Below are 19,243 nucleotides of genomic sequence, written 5' to 3'. Positions count from 1 at the left end.
GTTTTCATTACTGGTGTGAAACTTGGAAATTCCAACTGCTGCTTTTGCTTTGTGTGCCTGTGGATTTCTGATATTTGAGAGCTAAGGCAGCTTGTCTCAAGTGGCTTTATTTTACTTTTATGGCTTGTTCTTTCACTGGCTCTACTAATCAATCTTGAACACTGAAAATGGCGTGAGACCATAACATTGGTAAAGCGAGAAATAGTCTCCCCAAATATCATTATTTTAGGTAATCACTGTTGCTCCAGAATTTTCTTGGAGCCACCAGACTTGAAAATTGCAGTGCTTGTTGCTCCTTGCAGCCTCGGACTGAGAAGCACTAAATGAATTCTTGGCCCACTGGTGTGCCGGTGGCTTAAGCACTCACCTTGATGTAAGGAAGCTGGAGTGAGCAGAGAAAGACAAACTGCTGTTTGATGTCAGCAAAACAGGGAGGGAAAGGAAGATTTCAGCTGCTGAGCTGGGGAGTAGACTTCAATTGAGCTTTTATGAAATACATTATTTATGCTTTTGTAAGCAAGTGTGGAGGAGAGGACTTATTTATGGTGCCTGAAGGTCATATCTATATATTGATTTGCTGGAAGTAGCTGGATCATAAATATTCCTCATCATTTATGCTTCTAGGGATTATGAAGTTAAAATATCTTTGAAATTCTGGTAACCCTTCTGCATTGTAGTAAGGCTTGTTTTACCACAGATCCATTAGCAAGAAAAGCCTGCCCTGGAACTTTGCATCTCCTAGAGGTCCTTTTCTAACAATGCTTTAGTATTTATTTAAATTGGACTATTCTGCCTTTGTTCAAAATGAGGGAAAGGAAAGAATTAAACCTTAAATTGCAGAGGTAATTTGTTGCCTAAATTCCTGAGAGATTTTTCCATGTTTTAGGAAGTTGTTTTGAAGTGAAAATGGTAGTTTTGCAGATGGAAAATATTGATAATTTTGCAACTGCAGTGAATATGCAGTTGCAAGAACAGTGCATTTTTTCCTATAAAATGAAGCAGACATTGTGTTGAAGGCTCTTGAAGTATTATTTCTGTAATAAAGAAAATGTATTTGTTTTTCTAGTATACTTTTTATAGGAAAGGTTCTGGATTACTTAAATATGAACTTAAATATTAGTTAAATATGTTTGCTGATTGCTTTAATTAAATAGGCATAAGCTTTGGAAACCTTTTTTAAAAAAACTGGCTTTGAAATATCTTGAGATTTAAAAATCAAGATGGTTTATATAGTTCAACATCCAAGGAGGTAAATGATTTAATTTTATATCAATGTCTAGTGCAGTAGTTTCCAAAATCCACTTTCTGAAGCAAGTCAGAAAATCTTATTGAGTCGAATCATTGGTAGGTTTTGTTTCAAAATATATTTAAGTGTAAAAGGGAGAGGGGAAAAAATCTGAAACTGAATTCTGAATTGCAGGTTAAATTGTATGCTGAATATAGGAGGAAATAAATTTTTATTTGGCCTCCAAATTAAAAGCATTTTTAGCCATTCTTATTGAGTGGCCTTATTTATAGAATGTTCAGTTATAACCAAGTATTCTCTTTATTCCTCCAATCCTTTGTTTTTGCTAGTATTTAAAGAGAGCACATTTATTAAGCATGCTCTATCAACACTAAAATTAAAGTAGAAAAGGACTGTTAAGTTGTCCAGTCGGATTTCCTGTTAAATAACCTCAGATTGAATTTTATTTGTGTATGCTCTAAGAAAAATTGTGGGAGGACTGAAGCACTGCTCCTGTAAAGACAGACAGAGGTCTTTTAACCTGGAGAAGGGAGAGCTCTGGGGAAATTCTTGTAGCAGCCTCCCAGTACCTACATGAAAGCTGGAGGGGACTTTTTACAAAGGCATGGAGGAATAAAACAAGGGGCAATGGATTTAATCTGTTAAAGGGTAGGTTTAGATTAGACATTAGGAAGAAATTCTTCACTGTGTGGGTGGTGAGGCACTGCAACAGGTTACCCAGAGAAGCTGTGGATTCTGTATCCCTGGAAGTGTTGTAGTGTGGGTTTGATGAGGCTTTGTGCAACCTGATGTAGTGGAAGTTGTCCCTGTTCATGGCAGAGGGGTTGGAATGAGATGATCTTTAAGGTCCCTTTCCAATCTAAACCATTCTGATTATGTGAAACGGTTGCTTACCCGAGTTTGTTTTTTTTTTTTTCTTTAATTAAAAAAACCCAGAGCCAAGCAACCAAAACCAACTTCTGTGTAATTTAGGTATTTATCAGGTAACTGTGAGTGAGTTACATAAAACTCCACTTCTATTTTTTAGCATATTATGCTGCATTTTAGAAGCTTCCAGTCTGCAGTGCAAGGTAGAGAACAGCTGAACAATTAAAACTCTGCTGTATTGAAGCACTAATGTGTTTATAGCACTTACATATGTTCACCTTTAAGAGTGAGGGTAGTGAGAGGAGGAAGCATCATCTCAGTGATATGAGGCAGCTGGAGGAGATTAGCAAGGAGGTTTACTTTGGAGCAGCAGCATTAGGAAGAATTCACTGCTTAGTAGAAGAGTAATTTGGCCCAGGATGGTGTTACTGGGAAAGCAGAAACTTTCAGAACATTTCAATGCACAAGTACAGAATGAGTTTGCTGCATGCCAACACATGCTGTTTTAAATCTTGTGCAAGTTTTTTCTAATAAGAGACAAAGCAGTGTGTGGGGAGTGGAAACATAGTAAAGCCCAGTGACTGATTCATGTGGGTGAAGTCTTGATTCTGAAGTCTTGTCACCTGTGTGAGAATGGGACTTTTGGAATGATTGGGAGCTAGAGAAAACACCTTGGGAAGATGTTGCAGATGGCTGTGTTAGAGAAGGCATCCTGTTGTTTTTTCTTACCTTGACATGTTTCATATTATTAGGGAAAACATACTTTGAGTTGCACAGACTGATTTCTTAGGCACTGGGGCCCTCTCCTTCCACAGGAAATTGTACCACTGTCCGAGCCTTTGGCTTTTTCTCTGAGTTTCATTGATGGAAGCTGATAAAATATATGCAGAACCTCAAGAAAATGCATTTGGGGAGCATCAGGGACCAAGATGCTGGGTTTGTAGCTAAAGCATATGGAGTAAGCCTCATTTTTAACTGTGGTGCTTGCTTGCTATACTGAATCAAAAGCAGTACTGAGGAGTTTGTGATGCCTTTCTGTAATTCTTGTTTTTGGTAGACTTGCGCTGCTATGCCCTTGCGTCCTGTTTCTTTGGTATGCAATGAATGACTGAGAGCAAATAGTATCTAGTGGTAAAGGTCTTGTGGAAGCAAAGCTGTGTCCCCTCTTTTACAACAGGATGACTGTCTACTTCACAAACAAAAAAACCCAAACCAACACAAAACAAAGAAAATCCTTAGGAATATTTAGTGCATGTGAAGTCCTGAATTGTGAATATGTGAACATATTTTTTCTGCTGCAGTCCTTGCTTAATTTGCACTACATGTGCTGGTTATGTTAGGTTCCCGTTAATTTGAGTGACATATTTGAAATTCTCAGAAACATGTGATGAAGGAAGGTACAGACAGGTGTTTGCAAGCCACTTGATTACTGGGGCTTTAATATTTTATTGGTTGGTCATGTGTGCACCCAGCCCAGACAAATTGCAAAGTAAAATTCACTGGCTGAAATTGCTGTGAGCATACATTTATTCTTCACTCTTTAGAGTGTTCTTAGCTGTTAGTAAATCCCACAGTCCTGTGCCTGTGTCTTGCTTGACTCACTCACCAAGTGAAACATGGTGATTTAAAGTTGCTTGAGTTCTTCAATATTTGGAAGTGGGCTTTCTTTTATTTGATAATTTGAAAGAAACAGGCTATTTTCAGAGATGGTAACAGAATCCTTGTTTGACAAGAAACATTTTCTGCTAAAAATGTTTTCTATCAGTCTGCCTCACCTGCATCTGCTAATTTTTTGCCAGGCGTGGCAGAGAGTTTCCTGTAGCAATCTTCCCAAGGTTTCAGATCCAGCCCAATATTAGTGAGCCAAGAAAAAGCTGCATTAAATTACTGTTCTTACTCTCTTATCTGCTAACATGGTACTTGGCTATATAGCCTAGTCTTGTAGCCAGAGCAGAAAACAATTGCCAGGCTCTGGAGGAGCTTCTGTCTTTTATTGCTGCAAAATATTGGGAGTACTGGTGGAGCACTAATTTATTTTTAAAAATTATTAGAAAATGTGGGTGGGAATGTTTATTGAAAACAATATGGATGGGAAATAAGTGTTTCAGTGAATTGGTATCTTGGTGATGAAGGAAGCAGAGTGGGTTGTGACACTAGATACAGGCTCAGTCAAGAAGTGGTATTTTGGGAAATGGTAAGGATCAAGTTAAGAGCAACAGTGGTACCCTTCCCATTGCTTGGAGTTTTAATCAAGAATAATACGGAGTCATTTTGAGGCATGATATCAACTGTTTTCTAACTTTTAAAATAAATAAACTGTCTTGTGCAGAACCTGCAGCTTTCTGAATTCATGTAATCTTGTTAGAAAGGCCTTTGTTTCCTTTATTAATCTAGAAAAGTAATTATTCTAAGTATAGTTTATTGATTTAGGATTTTTTCATAAAGTTGATTGTTGCTTGAATGATAAAATGAATTTTCATGTTTTCAGGCAATCCCTGTCCAGCAGAGGTTAAAAGGCCAATTTGCTACAGGAGTTAGGACCTTGCCTTTCTCAGCTGAGTACTTGGTTGAAATCAACAAAGTTTTGCTGGCCATGGCTGATGTTGAACTGCTGCTGAATGCACCAGAGCTGAATACTGGCATCTATGAGGATTTTTCAGCTCAGGAAGATGCACTGAAGGTACTGCCTAAGCATTATATTCAGAGTGGAGTAGGGAAACAGCAGAAGAAAGGCCACCACTTTAACAACTCTATCGCAACATTTCTGGTTTTGCTTGGTGTATACATGATCAATATGCACTGAAAACTAAAAAAATGACAGTTCTGTTGGCTATTTTTTTCTATGCATAATCTGGATACAATGTATAGCAGCATGACAACTTCTTATTAGCCAGTGGATTTACCAGTGGGATTTATAGTGAGGAAATTGTTGAGGACCTCGCCTTTTTCAAAAGGAGATGAAGGAATTATGCTTGAAAATACTGAATCCTGCTGTCAAATATGAGCTGAGTGTGGAGAAGTCTGAGCCCTGGTTAATTCTTAGCATACAAAAGAGTATGAAACAGATTCCCTCATAAAACATCTATTGGAGTTGGCAATTACACATGGCATGGTGCAGTGTAGGTGTACCTCTCTGGACTGGGAATCATAGCAGGGTCCATGTGTCATATCTGAGGCGTAGTCAGGTTCTGCCTCTCATCAAGAGCTAGATTAGCTGTTTCTGCAGCTGCTATGTAGGTCCTTAAAAGCTTTACAAATTCCAGTCCACTTTTCTGACTTGCTTTTCTTTCTACTGTGTACATGCTTCCATTTGTCATGTATTGGGTTTTTTATAAATTTTATGAAAGCAAATATGGGAATGGTGCCAGCCTTTGACAAAGGGGGCAGCCTTTGTTTTGTTGATGAAATTCTTATGCCTGCTCACTCTGCTTCTGTGCTGCCTTGAGTGCAGTTAGGAGTGGTTATGTTAAAACAGGATTAAAATACTTTGTTTTAGTGCAGGTGTCTCATCTGATTTTCAAGTTTTGGTATAGTCTAAGGATGTTTTCAGAAAAGGCAAATAGCAGAGCATAGAATTTTTAGAAGCATTACTGTTTCAAATTCAAAAGATAAGTAAATTCCACTATCTGCATGGACTGTTTGTCTTCTGAATACCAAGGCAGTCTTACAACAGTATCTGGTTTAAAGGAATTTTCACATCATAGTTCAGTGGTATTTGAAATTGATTACTTTAACTGTCATTTAAATGTAAAACCTTTATGCAGCCTTATGCTTTTGCAGTTCTGTGCATATGGGAGGTTACATGAAGCATGATGAAGTTGGAATTTGGTGGTCCAGTTTTTTACATGAGGAGAGAGTCTGTATAGTGACATGGGCAGATTTGTTTGATAGTGAAGCTAGTGTTGCTTTGAGAAGTATATGGTGTGCCCTTTACCTTAGGAACAAATTAGATATATATGAAATATTGTATCCTTTTCCTAAACACCTGAAAAGGATACATGCTTAAAGGGTATGAAGATGTATTCAGTTCACTTGCTAAAACTGATTTAAACTGTAAATGTTATTGCTATTACTGGTGGTCATGGTCTTACTGTAGATGCTGATTTTTGGAAAAAGAATTTTGAAAATATTATGTTTTTGTACTTTTCTTTTATTTCCTGATGGTGTTGACTTTACTTATGGCTTGTGCCATTACTGTACTTGCAGAACATAAAAGATATTTTGGATAAACTTGGGGATCAAATTGCAGTAATACATGAAAAGCAGCCTGATGTTATATTGGAAGCATCTGGACCTGAGGCAATACAAATAGGAGATGCACTAACACAGCTGAATGCAGAATGGGACAGAATTAACAGAATGTACAATGATCGTAAGTGGTAAGTCAAGCATGATTGGTCTCTGTGGCCATGTGGTAAATAATTTGTGTACATGTTTATATAAGTATTTTTCAAATGTACCTTGATGAAGATGAGTTTGGGAGTTATCAGCTTTTATTTGTTGGTATTACAGAATAATTTTCAGAATTATTGAATGTTGAAACTGTTAACACAGAAATTGAAGTTTGGCTGCTTTTATGAGGCTCATTGTTTCTCAAATAGAAGCTCCTGTTTATAGAACATAAAATTTTGGTTTTGTAAAGGCATCACAAAGCAAAATTCTGGAAGAATAATTTTGAGTAGGACATCTTTTAATGAGGAATTCAAGGCTGATTTTTTTTTTGTTCTTTGAAGGAAGGATGCAGTTTGAAAGAATGGGGTCTGTAAAATACAGCACCTATGACAGTTGTCAGTAATATTTGTTGTAAGTACTTGAAGATGAGAGATGACATGATTAGACAATTTTGTTGTTAAGAAAACAAGAGAATACTAAAATAGGTGCTTAAGAAATATGTATTTCTAATTTCCTTGCCACAAATAGGTGTAATTTCACTTAGGCAAAAAGTTTGATTTCTCCCCACCCCTTACAGAAGAGACATTAAACTTTTTACATTATCTGAATCAGTTTTAAGTCTTTGAAAACAAACTCAATACCATTTAGTGATTCTTGGGAAAGTGTATTAGAGGAGTATTTTAAGTTGGAATTTGTAAAAGTGTCAAAGTACACGTTCAGAAAGTTACCACTAAGCTGAAGGTGCTCACACTGCAAGCAGCAGTGCACACAGAGATTGCTGCTATGCAAAAAAGCCCTTAATGACTGAAAATTATTTAATGAAATGTAAAATTAAATGCAAAGGCTTATACTGTAGTTCATTTGCTTTTACAGTATTTCCTTTTTAATGATGGTGTAAGGTAATGAATGATGCAGAAGTTTTGTAGAGCATAAAGTATGCCTTACCATGTTTACTGGTTTTGTAGCACCAGAAATCTGATATCAAACCCACGTGGTAATGTATTTTGAAGAGATGTTTCTAGGAAGAGCATGTATTACATAAGATGTTTCCAACTCTTTCTGAGAGCACTGATAAAGGTGTAGAGACATAAAAATCAGTTGGTGCTATTATCTAAATGGAGGCTTGCAGAAATTCTGGGCCCCTGGATGAGTGAAGGATCAAGATTCTAATAACTCGGCAGGTCATGTTGTTTCACTGTGGGTTCTTTAATTAGAAAACAGTGATGCCGGCTATGTAGAACTTTCTGTGCTCTTGCTGGGTGCTCATAGTCACCTGCTGAATTTGGAGACAACTGCTCCTGAATCTGATGCCTATCCATATTTATATGCCTGCAACTATTTTATTGTCCTCCTAGATACTGTATGCACTAAGCTTTAGTTATGCCTTTTTTTCCACTTGTAACTTACTTGAAAAGCTTTAACTAATGTTAACATTTTGTAAGTATGAGTACAGTTGAATTTACTACTCACATTTGCTTTGATTAAGTAGCTAGGGCTAACCAGAAACCTAGTCTTCTTATTGAATAAAGTAAGTGAATCAAAGAGTTAGTTCAGTGTTTATGAAGAAGTGGAAGAAAGCAACAGATTGACTCTTCAGTCACTTTGCTGATACAAATTAATCTTGACCTTCATAAAGTTTGTAAAGCTCTGCATATTAATGAGAATATTGGGTTTCATTTTCATACAAAAAGGGACTACTGGACTACTAATTTAGATAAATGATATATAGCTTCTTAAATATAGAAAATGCTGCAGTTTTAATAGGAGCATGCTCTTTGATCACTGAAGATGTTATTTAATTGCAATATGAAAATGGCATTAGTATTTTTAAACCCTTTTTGTTACAAAGAAGAATTCTTAGTCAAGTTTAATCTTGCTTTTTCCAGTGTTGCACTAAGTATAAGCTGGATGACTATCTCCTTAATCATCTTTGACTTTTTTCTGTTTCTGGAGTGGGTGGAAATTTTGACAAAATTAGACAAAGCAGCATCTGAAGCCTCTGGCAAAAGATGGATTTAGTTTTCAGGGGTAGTAAAGATTTTGTGATTGAATGCCAGCTAAGTAGTTAAACCTTTGGTAAATGCTCTGATGAAGCCAAGCACAAGTTTAATTCAACTTAGCAAAGCTTCTGCGTAGTCACCTAAATCCACCTGACTGTATTTGCATTTCAACATATGTGGAGTAAAATGTGTGTGTTTTGTATGTGTATATATAGGCTTAATGCTTTGGACTGTTTGTAACTATGCTGGTTTGCTAGGTCTGCTCATTTTGCTGTGGGTTTTCTCCCAGTACTGAAAGTGTTGATGACTTGGGAATGAGATGTGGTTTGGAAACAGTGGATTCCTGCAGTGGAGGCAAATGATAGCCAAGTTTTGGTGCAATAGTCACAGGAATTTGGTACTTTTAACTTTCATATGAGGCAGTCTGTAGCAGCAGCACATGCGTCTGACTCAAAACTGGAATGAAACTTTGCTCATTGCTCAAAATACTGATGGAGCTGTAGTCTCACATCAGAAATGGCACAAGTTAAAACTTTGTATCTAAGTGTTCTCTGAAGTTTTAAAAGTTTTCTGTATTCTGAAAAACGCCCTCAAAACCCGTAATTTTTAAGGAAGCCTATAAAACCTTATTTTAATCTATTTTAAGTGCTTAGAATGTATCTTCTCATTAAATGTGGAATGAGTTACTGTCATGAGACAGTCTGCTTAGACTGAAATGTATGTGAGAAATAAAGAGACATGGAGATTTGGGGTCAGTGTACAGGTTGATCTAGGGTACTAAATCAAGGTTATGTGCTGAAACTCAAATGGTAGAACTAAGAGAAAATGTTAGAAAAAATAAAGTGGAGATTTTTAAGACTTCTTTAAGTCTTATATTTTTAAGACTTCTTTTTTAAGACTTAAGTCTTATTTTTAAGACTTGTTAATTGGCTAATAATAACAACAACAAATAAGCCGTGTAGATATCAAGAACTATGGATCTTTTGTAAAATTAGTTTTAATTTTGATGAAATTAATCTCACTAAGAACTCTGGGATTGTTGACTTTAAATAGTGAAAAACAGTTGCAATGGTAGTTCTTTAAAGTTTGGTTTTAGATATCTTTGTTATGGTGCTAATTTCAGATTGTATCTATATATGTGCAATATCTCTGGAGTCTTTACTGTTGCAATTATTTGCAATTGTTTGCAATAATGGGTTGCAAATGACATAGTTCCTCAGTCAAAATAGAAGGTCCTCTGATTAACAGTAGTCTTGGCCTTTTAGGACTTTAAAGATGACTGTTTTTATTAGTTTGGAATAGTTAATAATCAACAAATAGAAAACAAGCCACTCCATTCCTTTCTGACATGTTTTTCTCATGCTCTCGCTTTATTAGCTTGTTAACATAACAGAACTCTCATTTTATTAAAAAACAAATTTCTGACTGTGGTTGTTCTATCTGTTCCATGCAAGAACATGTTGCCCTTCAAATTAAGCAACACATTTGATGCTGCAAAGATGATGACAATGAAGTATCTGGTAAATTATTGTGTGATTAAATTCTATAAGACCTACTTATGACTGCTTACTGGCAATATTAAATAATCAAATATATAATCTATATAATCAAAATCACTTTCACTTAATAATAAATTCTAGGCACCAGCACCCCATTTTCTCCTTATGAAGGAGAAAAAAAAAGTGAGAGATTAATCATATTTCATATTTCACACTGTCTGATAGCTGAATTGTTTCATGATAAAGTAGGAAAGGGTTCTGCAGACCAATTTGATGTAGCTAATCAATCTTTACTTTTTAAGTGATAGAACAAGTTTGCTGAGGACTGCCCTTTCTTCCTTCAGGTGGAAGTTAATGACAGTCTGTGCTGTTGGCTTTCACCAGCTGCTACCTTGCCAGGAAGCCTTCAGTACTAGGGCTTGGTTAAGCAGGCTGTGTGCTAGTCTTTCTGTTCTGCAAGGCAAATTTCTACTCACTGGAGTGGGATTCCTAGCCTTCGAACTGAAATTGTGGGTAATTTTTCAATCCTTTGTTTTCCCACAGTTGCTTTGATAGAGCGATCGAGGCGTGGAGGCAGTTCCACTGCGATCTCAACGATCTCTCCCACTGGATAGCGGAGGCCGAAGCGCTACTGGCTGATGCGCGCGGGCCAGATGGCAGCCTGGAGCTGCAGGCAGCTGGGCTGCATCAGCAGGTATGTGGGATTGGGGCAGAAAATGAGCAAGCTAGAAACAGCCTAAATTTTCATCTAAAATTGTAGTTTTATAGATAGACATATGGATTTGCAGAGAGGCTGTGCAATTGCGCTTCAAAAAGCAGTAACTCTGAACATTTATATTTTGGCTGCAGTTAAAAATTTATTCTTGGGGAAGAACTCAGTTCCTACTTATAGTATGGGGTTATATGATCGCTCTTAGTATGGATTGGTTTGAGATAATTTGATAATTCAAATGTTGACATAATTTTTCAGTTTATAAGTTTTGTTACAGCTTCAAAAATATGTTAATCAGATTAAAAATCCAATATATTATTTCATTTACTTTTGAGTCATAATTTTTTAAAAATGGACACCAATAAAGGGCATTTATAACTTAGCAAATTATTTATTTAAACAAATGTCTTTTGGAGATACGGCCTTGTGTAAACAATCTAGAAAAAGAGAAGATTCCAAATACAGGGGTCTTACGTTTGATATTTTTTTTCAGATTTTGGTTCTGGAATTTATTCCCTGATTTTTTAAAAATTTTACTTCCTTTTAAATAAGGAGAAGAAAGCATAACTTCAAGGGCCTTTTTTTTTTTTTTTGAGAGTATTAGTTATCCAAATGTCAGATGTGTGTTGTGAAAGAAATCTAAGACACATCTTCCATTTTATCCTTGTTGCTCCTTGAAGTTTTCTTCTAGGGCATTTCAGTTCTCTTTCTTGAATCATCTTATTTCTAATCAACTTGCATAGAGATTTTTGCTAACTGTGTAGGACTTTTGTAGTCATTATGGGTGTTTGAAGATTTAATCCTGACATATGATTTTCTTTAGCTTCATGAATTTTCCATGGTGCCTGGGACCATGACAGCACTGCCATAAATATCCTAGCTAAAATACTCTGAAGGTAAAGAAATATTTGGGGTATAGATTATGAGAAGACCTGGTTAAAAGTCAAACCATCTGTTAGAACCACTAGGGAAATGCTGTACATGAAGAGAAAAGGAATCAAAGTTGAGTGTTGATTTTAGCACTGGTGGCTTAAATGAATTCTTGTGATTCTTTGTAGTATTCATAGCCTATTCTGTGTCACTATCTTCTCATGACACCTAAAAAATTGAATTACATTCAATAAAAGAACATTAATAACTTTGTCAACAGCATCCATTTCTAAGTAAGATGGTTTCAAGTGCCTCTTTTAGTAAAATAATATGCACCCAGGATTCATCCTGCATATCATGAGCCAGATCAAAGTCACTTCAGGTCAGTAATAAAATTCTGTGTGGCTTTTATGTTTCTGACAGGAACTTGAAGAGGGAGTCACTAGCCATCAGACCAGCATTTCAGCACTGAACAGAACTGGGGAAGGAATCATACAGAAACTGTCTGCTACAGATGGGAGCTTCCTACAGGAGAAACTGGCAGGACTGAATAGACGCTGGAAAGCAATCACAACAGAGGTCATGGATAGACAACAGAGGTAATAAGTTAATTAAAAATTTGGATGTCTGGACAGATGCAATAAGGAGAATTTAATTGAGTAGACACTGGGAGAGAGAGTGCATTCTGTTGCATGGTGTCATTAATCTGAATTTTCCTAATGTTTAGAGCTCTGTTTTGAACCGTCTCCTAGAGCAAATTTCTCATAAATCCACCTGAAATTGACTGCTTAGTAAGTCTTTGGAACAACTCACAAAATGACAACCACAAAACTACATTTTTATAGTTCTCCTTTGCTTTAAAAATAATGTTCTTATAAATCCAGGCTTTTAAAGGAAGAATTTCTCAGCTACTTTCTCTGGCTGAAGCTGAACTTGTAAGTATCACTAAGTTTTGTTTTATCCCTGACAGAGATGCACTCATTGAACCAACTTGTATAGTACTTGGATTTCCACAATACTATAAAGTAAGAACTTCATGTAATTATGTGTTTCTAACATCTTCTGATACATTTAGGAGTAAAATAGGATTTTGCTTAATTATTTAGTTTCAGAAATTTCATTAAAGTTTTATGTGTTTTAGTGGAACTATTATATATGTCCCTAAAACCTCCAGGGGAAAAATTCAATGACCTTATAATGATTAGGCCTGAACGTGGTGTCATTATTGTGACTTACATTTAATATTTTCTGCAGTCTTTTAAATGTCTATTGTATGACTTTGGAACCAAAATTTGTCCATTTTTAGACAGTAGTATTTATTTGTAAATATCTTGCATCTTAATGATGATGGTAGAATCTTTTGATGATAAAATGAATCCTTTAAAATTCTCCAAACACTGAAAAAAAGTTGACTGTGGCATCAGAAGTAATTTAGGACTGATGTGCTGGTCTTCTTGTTTCACTTTTTAAGGCTAAAAGGAGAGAACCAGCAGCTGATAGAGTACAGAAAGAAGCTTGATGAGCTGCGTTGTTGGTTGGAAAATGTAGAAAATGCTCTGGACACAAGATTTGCATTCAACCATGAAGAAAACTTGCAAGAATTACAGGCAAGACTAATTAGTGTGTAAATATGTATACATCTGTACATCTTGTGTAAAGCATCAGGACATGGCTTTTGAGAAGGGGAGTTTTCACACTGTAAACAGCCAAAGAAATATTATGGTTGTGTGAGAAAATTTTGTGAGATTACTTACACTGGCAAGGTACACCTCGAAATGAAGTTGACTTGGTAACTGGTATGTAGCCAGAAGATGGTGTCTGTATATAAGAAAGTGAGAAACAGATATACTACTGATAAAATTTAGTAAGTAGAATTTCACTGGAGATTGTGTATTTGTCAAATTTTTAATTGCTAAATCCTCTAGAAAAAAAGCTGATAACCTTAAATGGTAAGTCCTGGGCAGTTGTAATAATCTCTTATGTGTGTAAGATTTTATCTAACCTGTTACTTAAAACTGTAAGGGTTTTTGGCCATTTTAAGTAAGTTGTGTGCATATGTATGCATTTTTCCTGTTTTGCATCTGGCTTTGGCAACAAAACATCTTTGGTTTGTACAATGTGGGAAAGAAAATCTTTCTGAAATCCTAAAAGAACGAGAGGTGTAGTCAGTCCAACTGACCTGCTTGTTTATTTTTTAAAAATCAGTAAATTTTAAAAAGGCAACAAAAAAACCCCGACAAAACCCCAACCAATCCTTTTTAGACCAAATCTAACTGGGAAGTCTTGAATAAGTGTTTATAAATGATGTAAAGTAGTTGGCAGTTGTGTTTGTCTAAACAAATTGACTCATGTAAGTTGAGTATTTCCTGCTTGTCATCAAAGTGTAATTTTTCTTGTCATCTACCTTAATATAAATGCTAGAAGTGAAAGATAATAAATGTTCCAATAATTTCTAGATCAAGCACAGAAACCAAAATAGAAGTTTCTCTGTGTATGTTCAGGAAAATGCCTAATATTGGAATTAAAAGAAAGCTTTCCTCCTTCTTTATTTAAGCATGTATGCATTCTATTCAGTCTAAAATTCTTCTGTTCATTTTAGGTCTTAAGTGAAGAGATGGAAGTTCTGGGTGACAAACTGGAATGGCTGAATAGAACTGAATCTGAAGTACTGTTGGATAAAAATACTGATCTTCAGGAAAAAAACAAACTTTCTGCTTGCCTGCAGTCCCTCAATGTGAGGTGGAATAAGGTGTGCATTTCTTCAGCATTGGGTACCTGAGGTTGAAAATAGTGGTATGCTTGGAATGGTTGTTTTCTTTTTCATGTGTCTGTCACATGTGGCATGTGTATAAAATGATCAGGAAACCATACAGGTGTGATCAGGAAGTGTACCGCAAACCAGTTACACATGAAAATACTGATGGATATTTTTCCATCAGATTGAGTTAATTTTGTTAGCTTAGGTTTTTCTGGTTTTTTTTTTGGTTTTTTTTCTGGTTTTTTTTTTGTTTTTTTTTTTTTTTTTTTGTTTTTTTTGGTTTTGTTTTGTTTTGGTGCTGTGTGTTTTTTGGTGTGGTGGTTTTTTGGTTTTTTTTTGGTTGTTTTTTTTAATTTATATTGGCTTTTTTTGAAAGTATTAACTTGAAATTGAGAGTTAGAATAAATCTTTACTGTGTAGGAAAACTGAGTGCTTGTAGCAGTTAGGAGAAAAAGAAATGAAGCCGTGGTAGAGCATAGAAAATCTTACTAAGTGTGTCTGGGATTCTTCTTAAACATTACTGTAGGTTAGAAACTCCTGTGTTCAGTCTCATTGGCAAGACTGGTTGGAGCAAAGCAAAATTTTTTTTCAAGCAAAGCCTGGAGATCCAAATGAAAAAATTAAATTATTTTAGATTATTTTATGGATGACAGAGGTAAGAATTTATTGAGGAAAGGGGCTTATGATAGTTCAGGATAGGAAAAAGATGGTTTTTTACCCACTCAGACGTGAAAATAGGGATTCTCCCACTGCTTTGAGCACTACATTTTCATCACTGACTTAAAAAAACTCTTAAAAAGCATATAGGCACATTTATTTTCACTACAACGGAGTTGTAACACTTCTTCTTTTGTCAGTTAGTTCCCAATTTCTCTGCTTTTGTGTGACTGATCATATAATGCTTTGCATCATCTTTTCTTCAAAGTATATTCAAATATTGAATTACAGTTTTGGTGCTCAGACAGTAAAAACCATGTAAACGACCCATCTACAACAATTTACTTCTTTTCAATAGTTAGGTGTGACACTGGGATGTATTGAAAGAACACTTTAGCACCTCTTGAAGTTTTTATTGTTTTTTAAAGGATACCTTCCAAAAATAATTTAAATATATGTGAGGCATGGTGTGGAATTTTTTGTGTCCAATAAGAGATTACTTTTCTGCCATTAATATAGGTTGTGTTTTTATTTCTCTCTGCTGGCTGTAGGTATTCAGAGAAGTGCCGGACAAAGTGAGAGAATTGGAGGCATTTGTTGCGCAGTCCCGTTTTGTTACAAAGACAAAGCCTCCTGGTGAGTCATTGGTTGTTCTGTTCTGCTTAATTGTCTTGAGTGTAATCCTGTTTGCAGTCAAAAGTAATTAAAAAAGGAAAAAAACTATGAACTAGGACAAATAAGAAATATTGAACCATTGTGCTGAACTTGAGGCTGCCTTCTCATTACTGTGGGGGAGAGGGAATGTTTGGGTAGGGAAGAAGTCACTCTGCTCTTCAGGACTGGAATTCCTCTAAGAGTTTTGAAATGGAGAAATTTATATAAAGCTTAGGCCTCCTCATCAGGACTAGGTACAGAGTAAAAACTAAAATAGCTGTGTTTGTGACAGCCTGTTTTCTGTGCTTTGTTTCCTGTGGATTTGTGATCATGCCTTTGACTAATTAAGATCCACTAGAAGCTTTCCATACAGCTAATTATTTGTAAAGTATCTCTTGCATGTGGATTTTTTTTTTGCAGTCCTATAAAGGGCATTCTTCTTCTGGCTTGGTTAGCGGGACAGATGGGGCTCCCTTATCTGCTAGATACTTACCTTCCTGAATCTCTTAGGGAAAGCTAAGTATGTGTTCTTGTATCAGACACTGACACTGGTCATATTTCCAAGTAGTTGGAGGCAATTCAGCAAATACAGATTGAAAACAAAATACCCATGTCTCCCTTTTGGAAATTTAGGCCAAGAAGACAGCCCTTGCCTGAAAAAATTTTCAATCGAACCTCAGTGAATGAACTCTAATTTTTTTTTTTTTTTAATTTCAGCATCAGTAAACAAAAATTGAGGCAAGCCAACTTCTGTTTTGAAACCTTGAATTCAGTTTGGTGTCCTTTCATACAACATGTTTGTTAAACAAAACTCCTGTGTTTTGTTGTTTGAGGGAAGTGTGAAATATTCATGCTTCAGCTTGTTGTAGCTTAGTGTTTCTTGGAATTAGAACACAACTTCTGGAGTGAATCTTGCTATTAATTTCAGCTCATTTCTCATTTGTTGTGTAAGGTTAAAAAGAGAGAAAGATGTGACTGAACTAGAGGGCATCTGTCCCTTCCTCAGAGAGTTGTGTAATGCCAAGTCCATGAAGCATCTGTTCCAGAAGCTTCACTTTACTTAAAAGAATTCTGAGCCAAGTGGAGATCTTTCTCCCACATAGTACAAAACTGAGGAAGACAGTTTTAGATGTTTATCTTAAACAAAATTATTGGGGTTTATGCTTAATAAGCATCAATGAGAGTTTAGCTTTGTTCCATTAGGTTTAATGTAATTTTGTCTTTGCAAGTTTTCATCTTGTTTACTTTGAATTTAGGCTGAATCATTTGGGTGAGTCTTTTTGGCATGCAGTAAGAAAATAGCTGCCTTAAAGGTGCATAAGTCTCATTACTTAGCTTCTGGTTGTTAAAATACAATTTGTGCTTTCTCTGTAGATGCTGTTGCATATTTATAGGAATTACAAAAAGCCCCCTGTAATTCTGAGAACTCATGTGGCCATGACTACTTTTTCTTTAACAGAACCCCTCCACTCTGTTTCAGATATCCAAAAGGTGGTGCTAGCATCTTCTTCATTGGAAATTCCTGTTCAGTCTCAGCCGACTTTGGAACTTTCTGCACCTGCTGATCTGGACAAAACTAGAACTGAGCTGGCTGACTGGTTGGTACTGATTGACCAGATGCTCAAATCAAACATAGTCACTGTGGGAAATACTGAAGAGATCAATCGGACCATTGCACGAATGAAAGTATGTGTTTTTGTGAAGGCTAGTAGAAAATTGTCTCACATTTTAATAGTTCTTACATTCACTAAAGTAATTAAAAGCAATGACATGTTTAAGGGGAAAAAAATCCCTGACTGCAACTAAATGCATAACATGAAAGTTACACTTTAAAAGCTCTTATTACACTCCTTTCTCCTTCAGAACCATTTTGTGTTTATTCTTTTGTCCCTGTGTGAGCTAAGTGCCATTATTTTTTTGTTTAAAACAAAGAAAGTGGAGAATACCTCCTGACATCTTTTGGAATTTGTAATAGTTGATTTACACCGAGGACTTTAGAGCAGCTTCATGTCTGCTTAGTGGGTGACCTTTGATTCTCTCTTTACTGGTTTCTAATGAGTTTTGTTTGCTGTAGTTACACTAAACTGATTTCCAGAGACATGCTAAGAGAATTAAAAGGTGTAACATAAATGCTTATGATGTAAATGTTTATTTCTGTTGATAGCTCATGCTATGTTAAGCTGTGACTAAGAGCAGTCTTAGTGAGATGTATGCAGCCGTTAAGGTTCATTTTATTTGACTTAATATCAATGAACTAAGTGTAGAGTAAAAGCTGTAGGCTAAACAAGCACTAAACTGTTTCTGTGAGTATCTCACATAGCCTGGAATTTAGAAGAATAACATGATGTAGCTTTGGAAACACTTTCTTTCAGCTGTATAATACTTGCGATATTCTGGTACATGTAGAGAGCAATGGTTTATAGAGCAACATTATATAGTCTAATTGTTCCTTCTATTGTTCTTCACTTTCCTCCTGCGCCCACTGGTGCTTCTGATATATATAACTGATGCCAGCTTGGTTAGGAGTAAAATAAGTTATGGAAACTTATTTTCATGTAAGTCTATGAAAAATAGATATTGGAAGATATTGTGCAACAGCTGTGGTAACTATGTGGTTTGTATAGGTTAACCTTCACCTCTGGATTTTCAGTAATTGCTATTTACAATATTTTAGCTTTTTAAAGCAGTGCTATGGTACTGTGACAGTTCAAGAGTTACAGTAATGATGAGACCAGCTGTACAGCTGTGGAGACGTGTATTTTTTTACCTAAACAATACGGGTGAATTTAACTATTTTCTACTTTTTGGACTTAAAAACAGATAACCAATGCAGATATGGACCATCGGCACCCTCAGCTTGATTCTGTTTTTACATTGGCTCAGAATTTGAAAAATAAAACTTCCAGTTCAGACATTAGGACAGAGATCACAGAAAAAAGTAAGTTTATCCATCCTGTGTTTGCAAATTCATTGTTTTCATGGCAGTAAAAAATCTTCATGTCTTTTTCTGAAATTCTCCATTGAGCTGAAATTGCCTTCCTTGAAAAAGAAAAAACTTGGCAATTGAGGGTGGCTTTCACTTAAACAGTCTAATGAAAATTCCTAGAATGAGAATTGACTCATGTTTTCTTGACTGGCTGTTTTTTCAAGTGTGAAGATCAATAGTTTTGCTGGGATTTTGAAATATTTTGTGAAGAATTTGGGTTGCTTCACAGCCGCAGACCCAGGGATGAGGATTGTATTTATTGAGAAAAGGAGCTAATCATGTTTATTTTTTTGTTAAACTCTGAGGCACTGGACAGTTAAAAACATTAATGTATTGACTGTAGAACGATGACTTTGTGTGTGTACTTTGAATATTGTTCACTGAGAGTAGAGATTTTAATTAACTGACATGTACTTGAAAAATTAATTTTCAATTTAAAGTTCTCCACTCCATTTGAAAATTTATTTTACTGGTACCTAAGAAATGTACAATTGTCACAATTTGAAACTAGTGGACAGTGTGTTTTTTGACGTCTTAAGCTTTGCTCATTGCTAAGATTAGAAAACTCAGGCAGCAGGGAATACCATAGTTAGAAGTAAAAA

General features: G+C 35.7%; 1 protein-coding gene across 1 annotated transcript in view; it reads left to right on the top strand.

The window, feature by feature from the left end:
* Positions 1-19,243, top strand: part of UTRN (utrophin) — a 303,831-nt gene that overhangs the window by 95,935 nt on the left and 188,653 nt on the right. Inside the window, exons 39-47 of the mRNA XM_039706856.1 lie at positions 4,602-4,793; positions 6,320-6,492; positions 10,548-10,698; positions 12,010-12,185; positions 13,058-13,193; positions 14,186-14,335; positions 15,553-15,637; positions 17,136-17,341; positions 18,476-18,593. Of these exons, the coding sequence (XP_039562790.1) occupies positions 4,602-4,793; positions 6,320-6,492; positions 10,548-10,698; positions 12,010-12,185; positions 13,058-13,193; positions 14,186-14,335; positions 15,553-15,637; positions 17,136-17,341; positions 18,476-18,593 (1,387 nt within the window). The remainder of the gene's footprint in view (positions 1-4,601; positions 4,794-6,319; positions 6,493-10,547; positions 10,699-12,009; positions 12,186-13,057; positions 13,194-14,185; positions 14,336-15,552; positions 15,638-17,135; positions 17,342-18,475; positions 18,594-19,243) is intronic.

This window comes from Passer montanus, unplaced genomic scaffold (genome assembly GCF_014805655.1).
Source record: "Passer montanus isolate IOZ18808 unplaced genomic scaffold, ASM1480565v1 scaffold2, whole genome shotgun sequence".
Taxonomy (NCBI): domain Eukaryota; kingdom Metazoa; phylum Chordata; class Aves; order Passeriformes; family Passeridae; genus Passer; species Passer montanus.
Note: the sequence above shows the minus strand (reverse complement) of the source record. Positions and strands in the feature narration are given on the sequence as shown.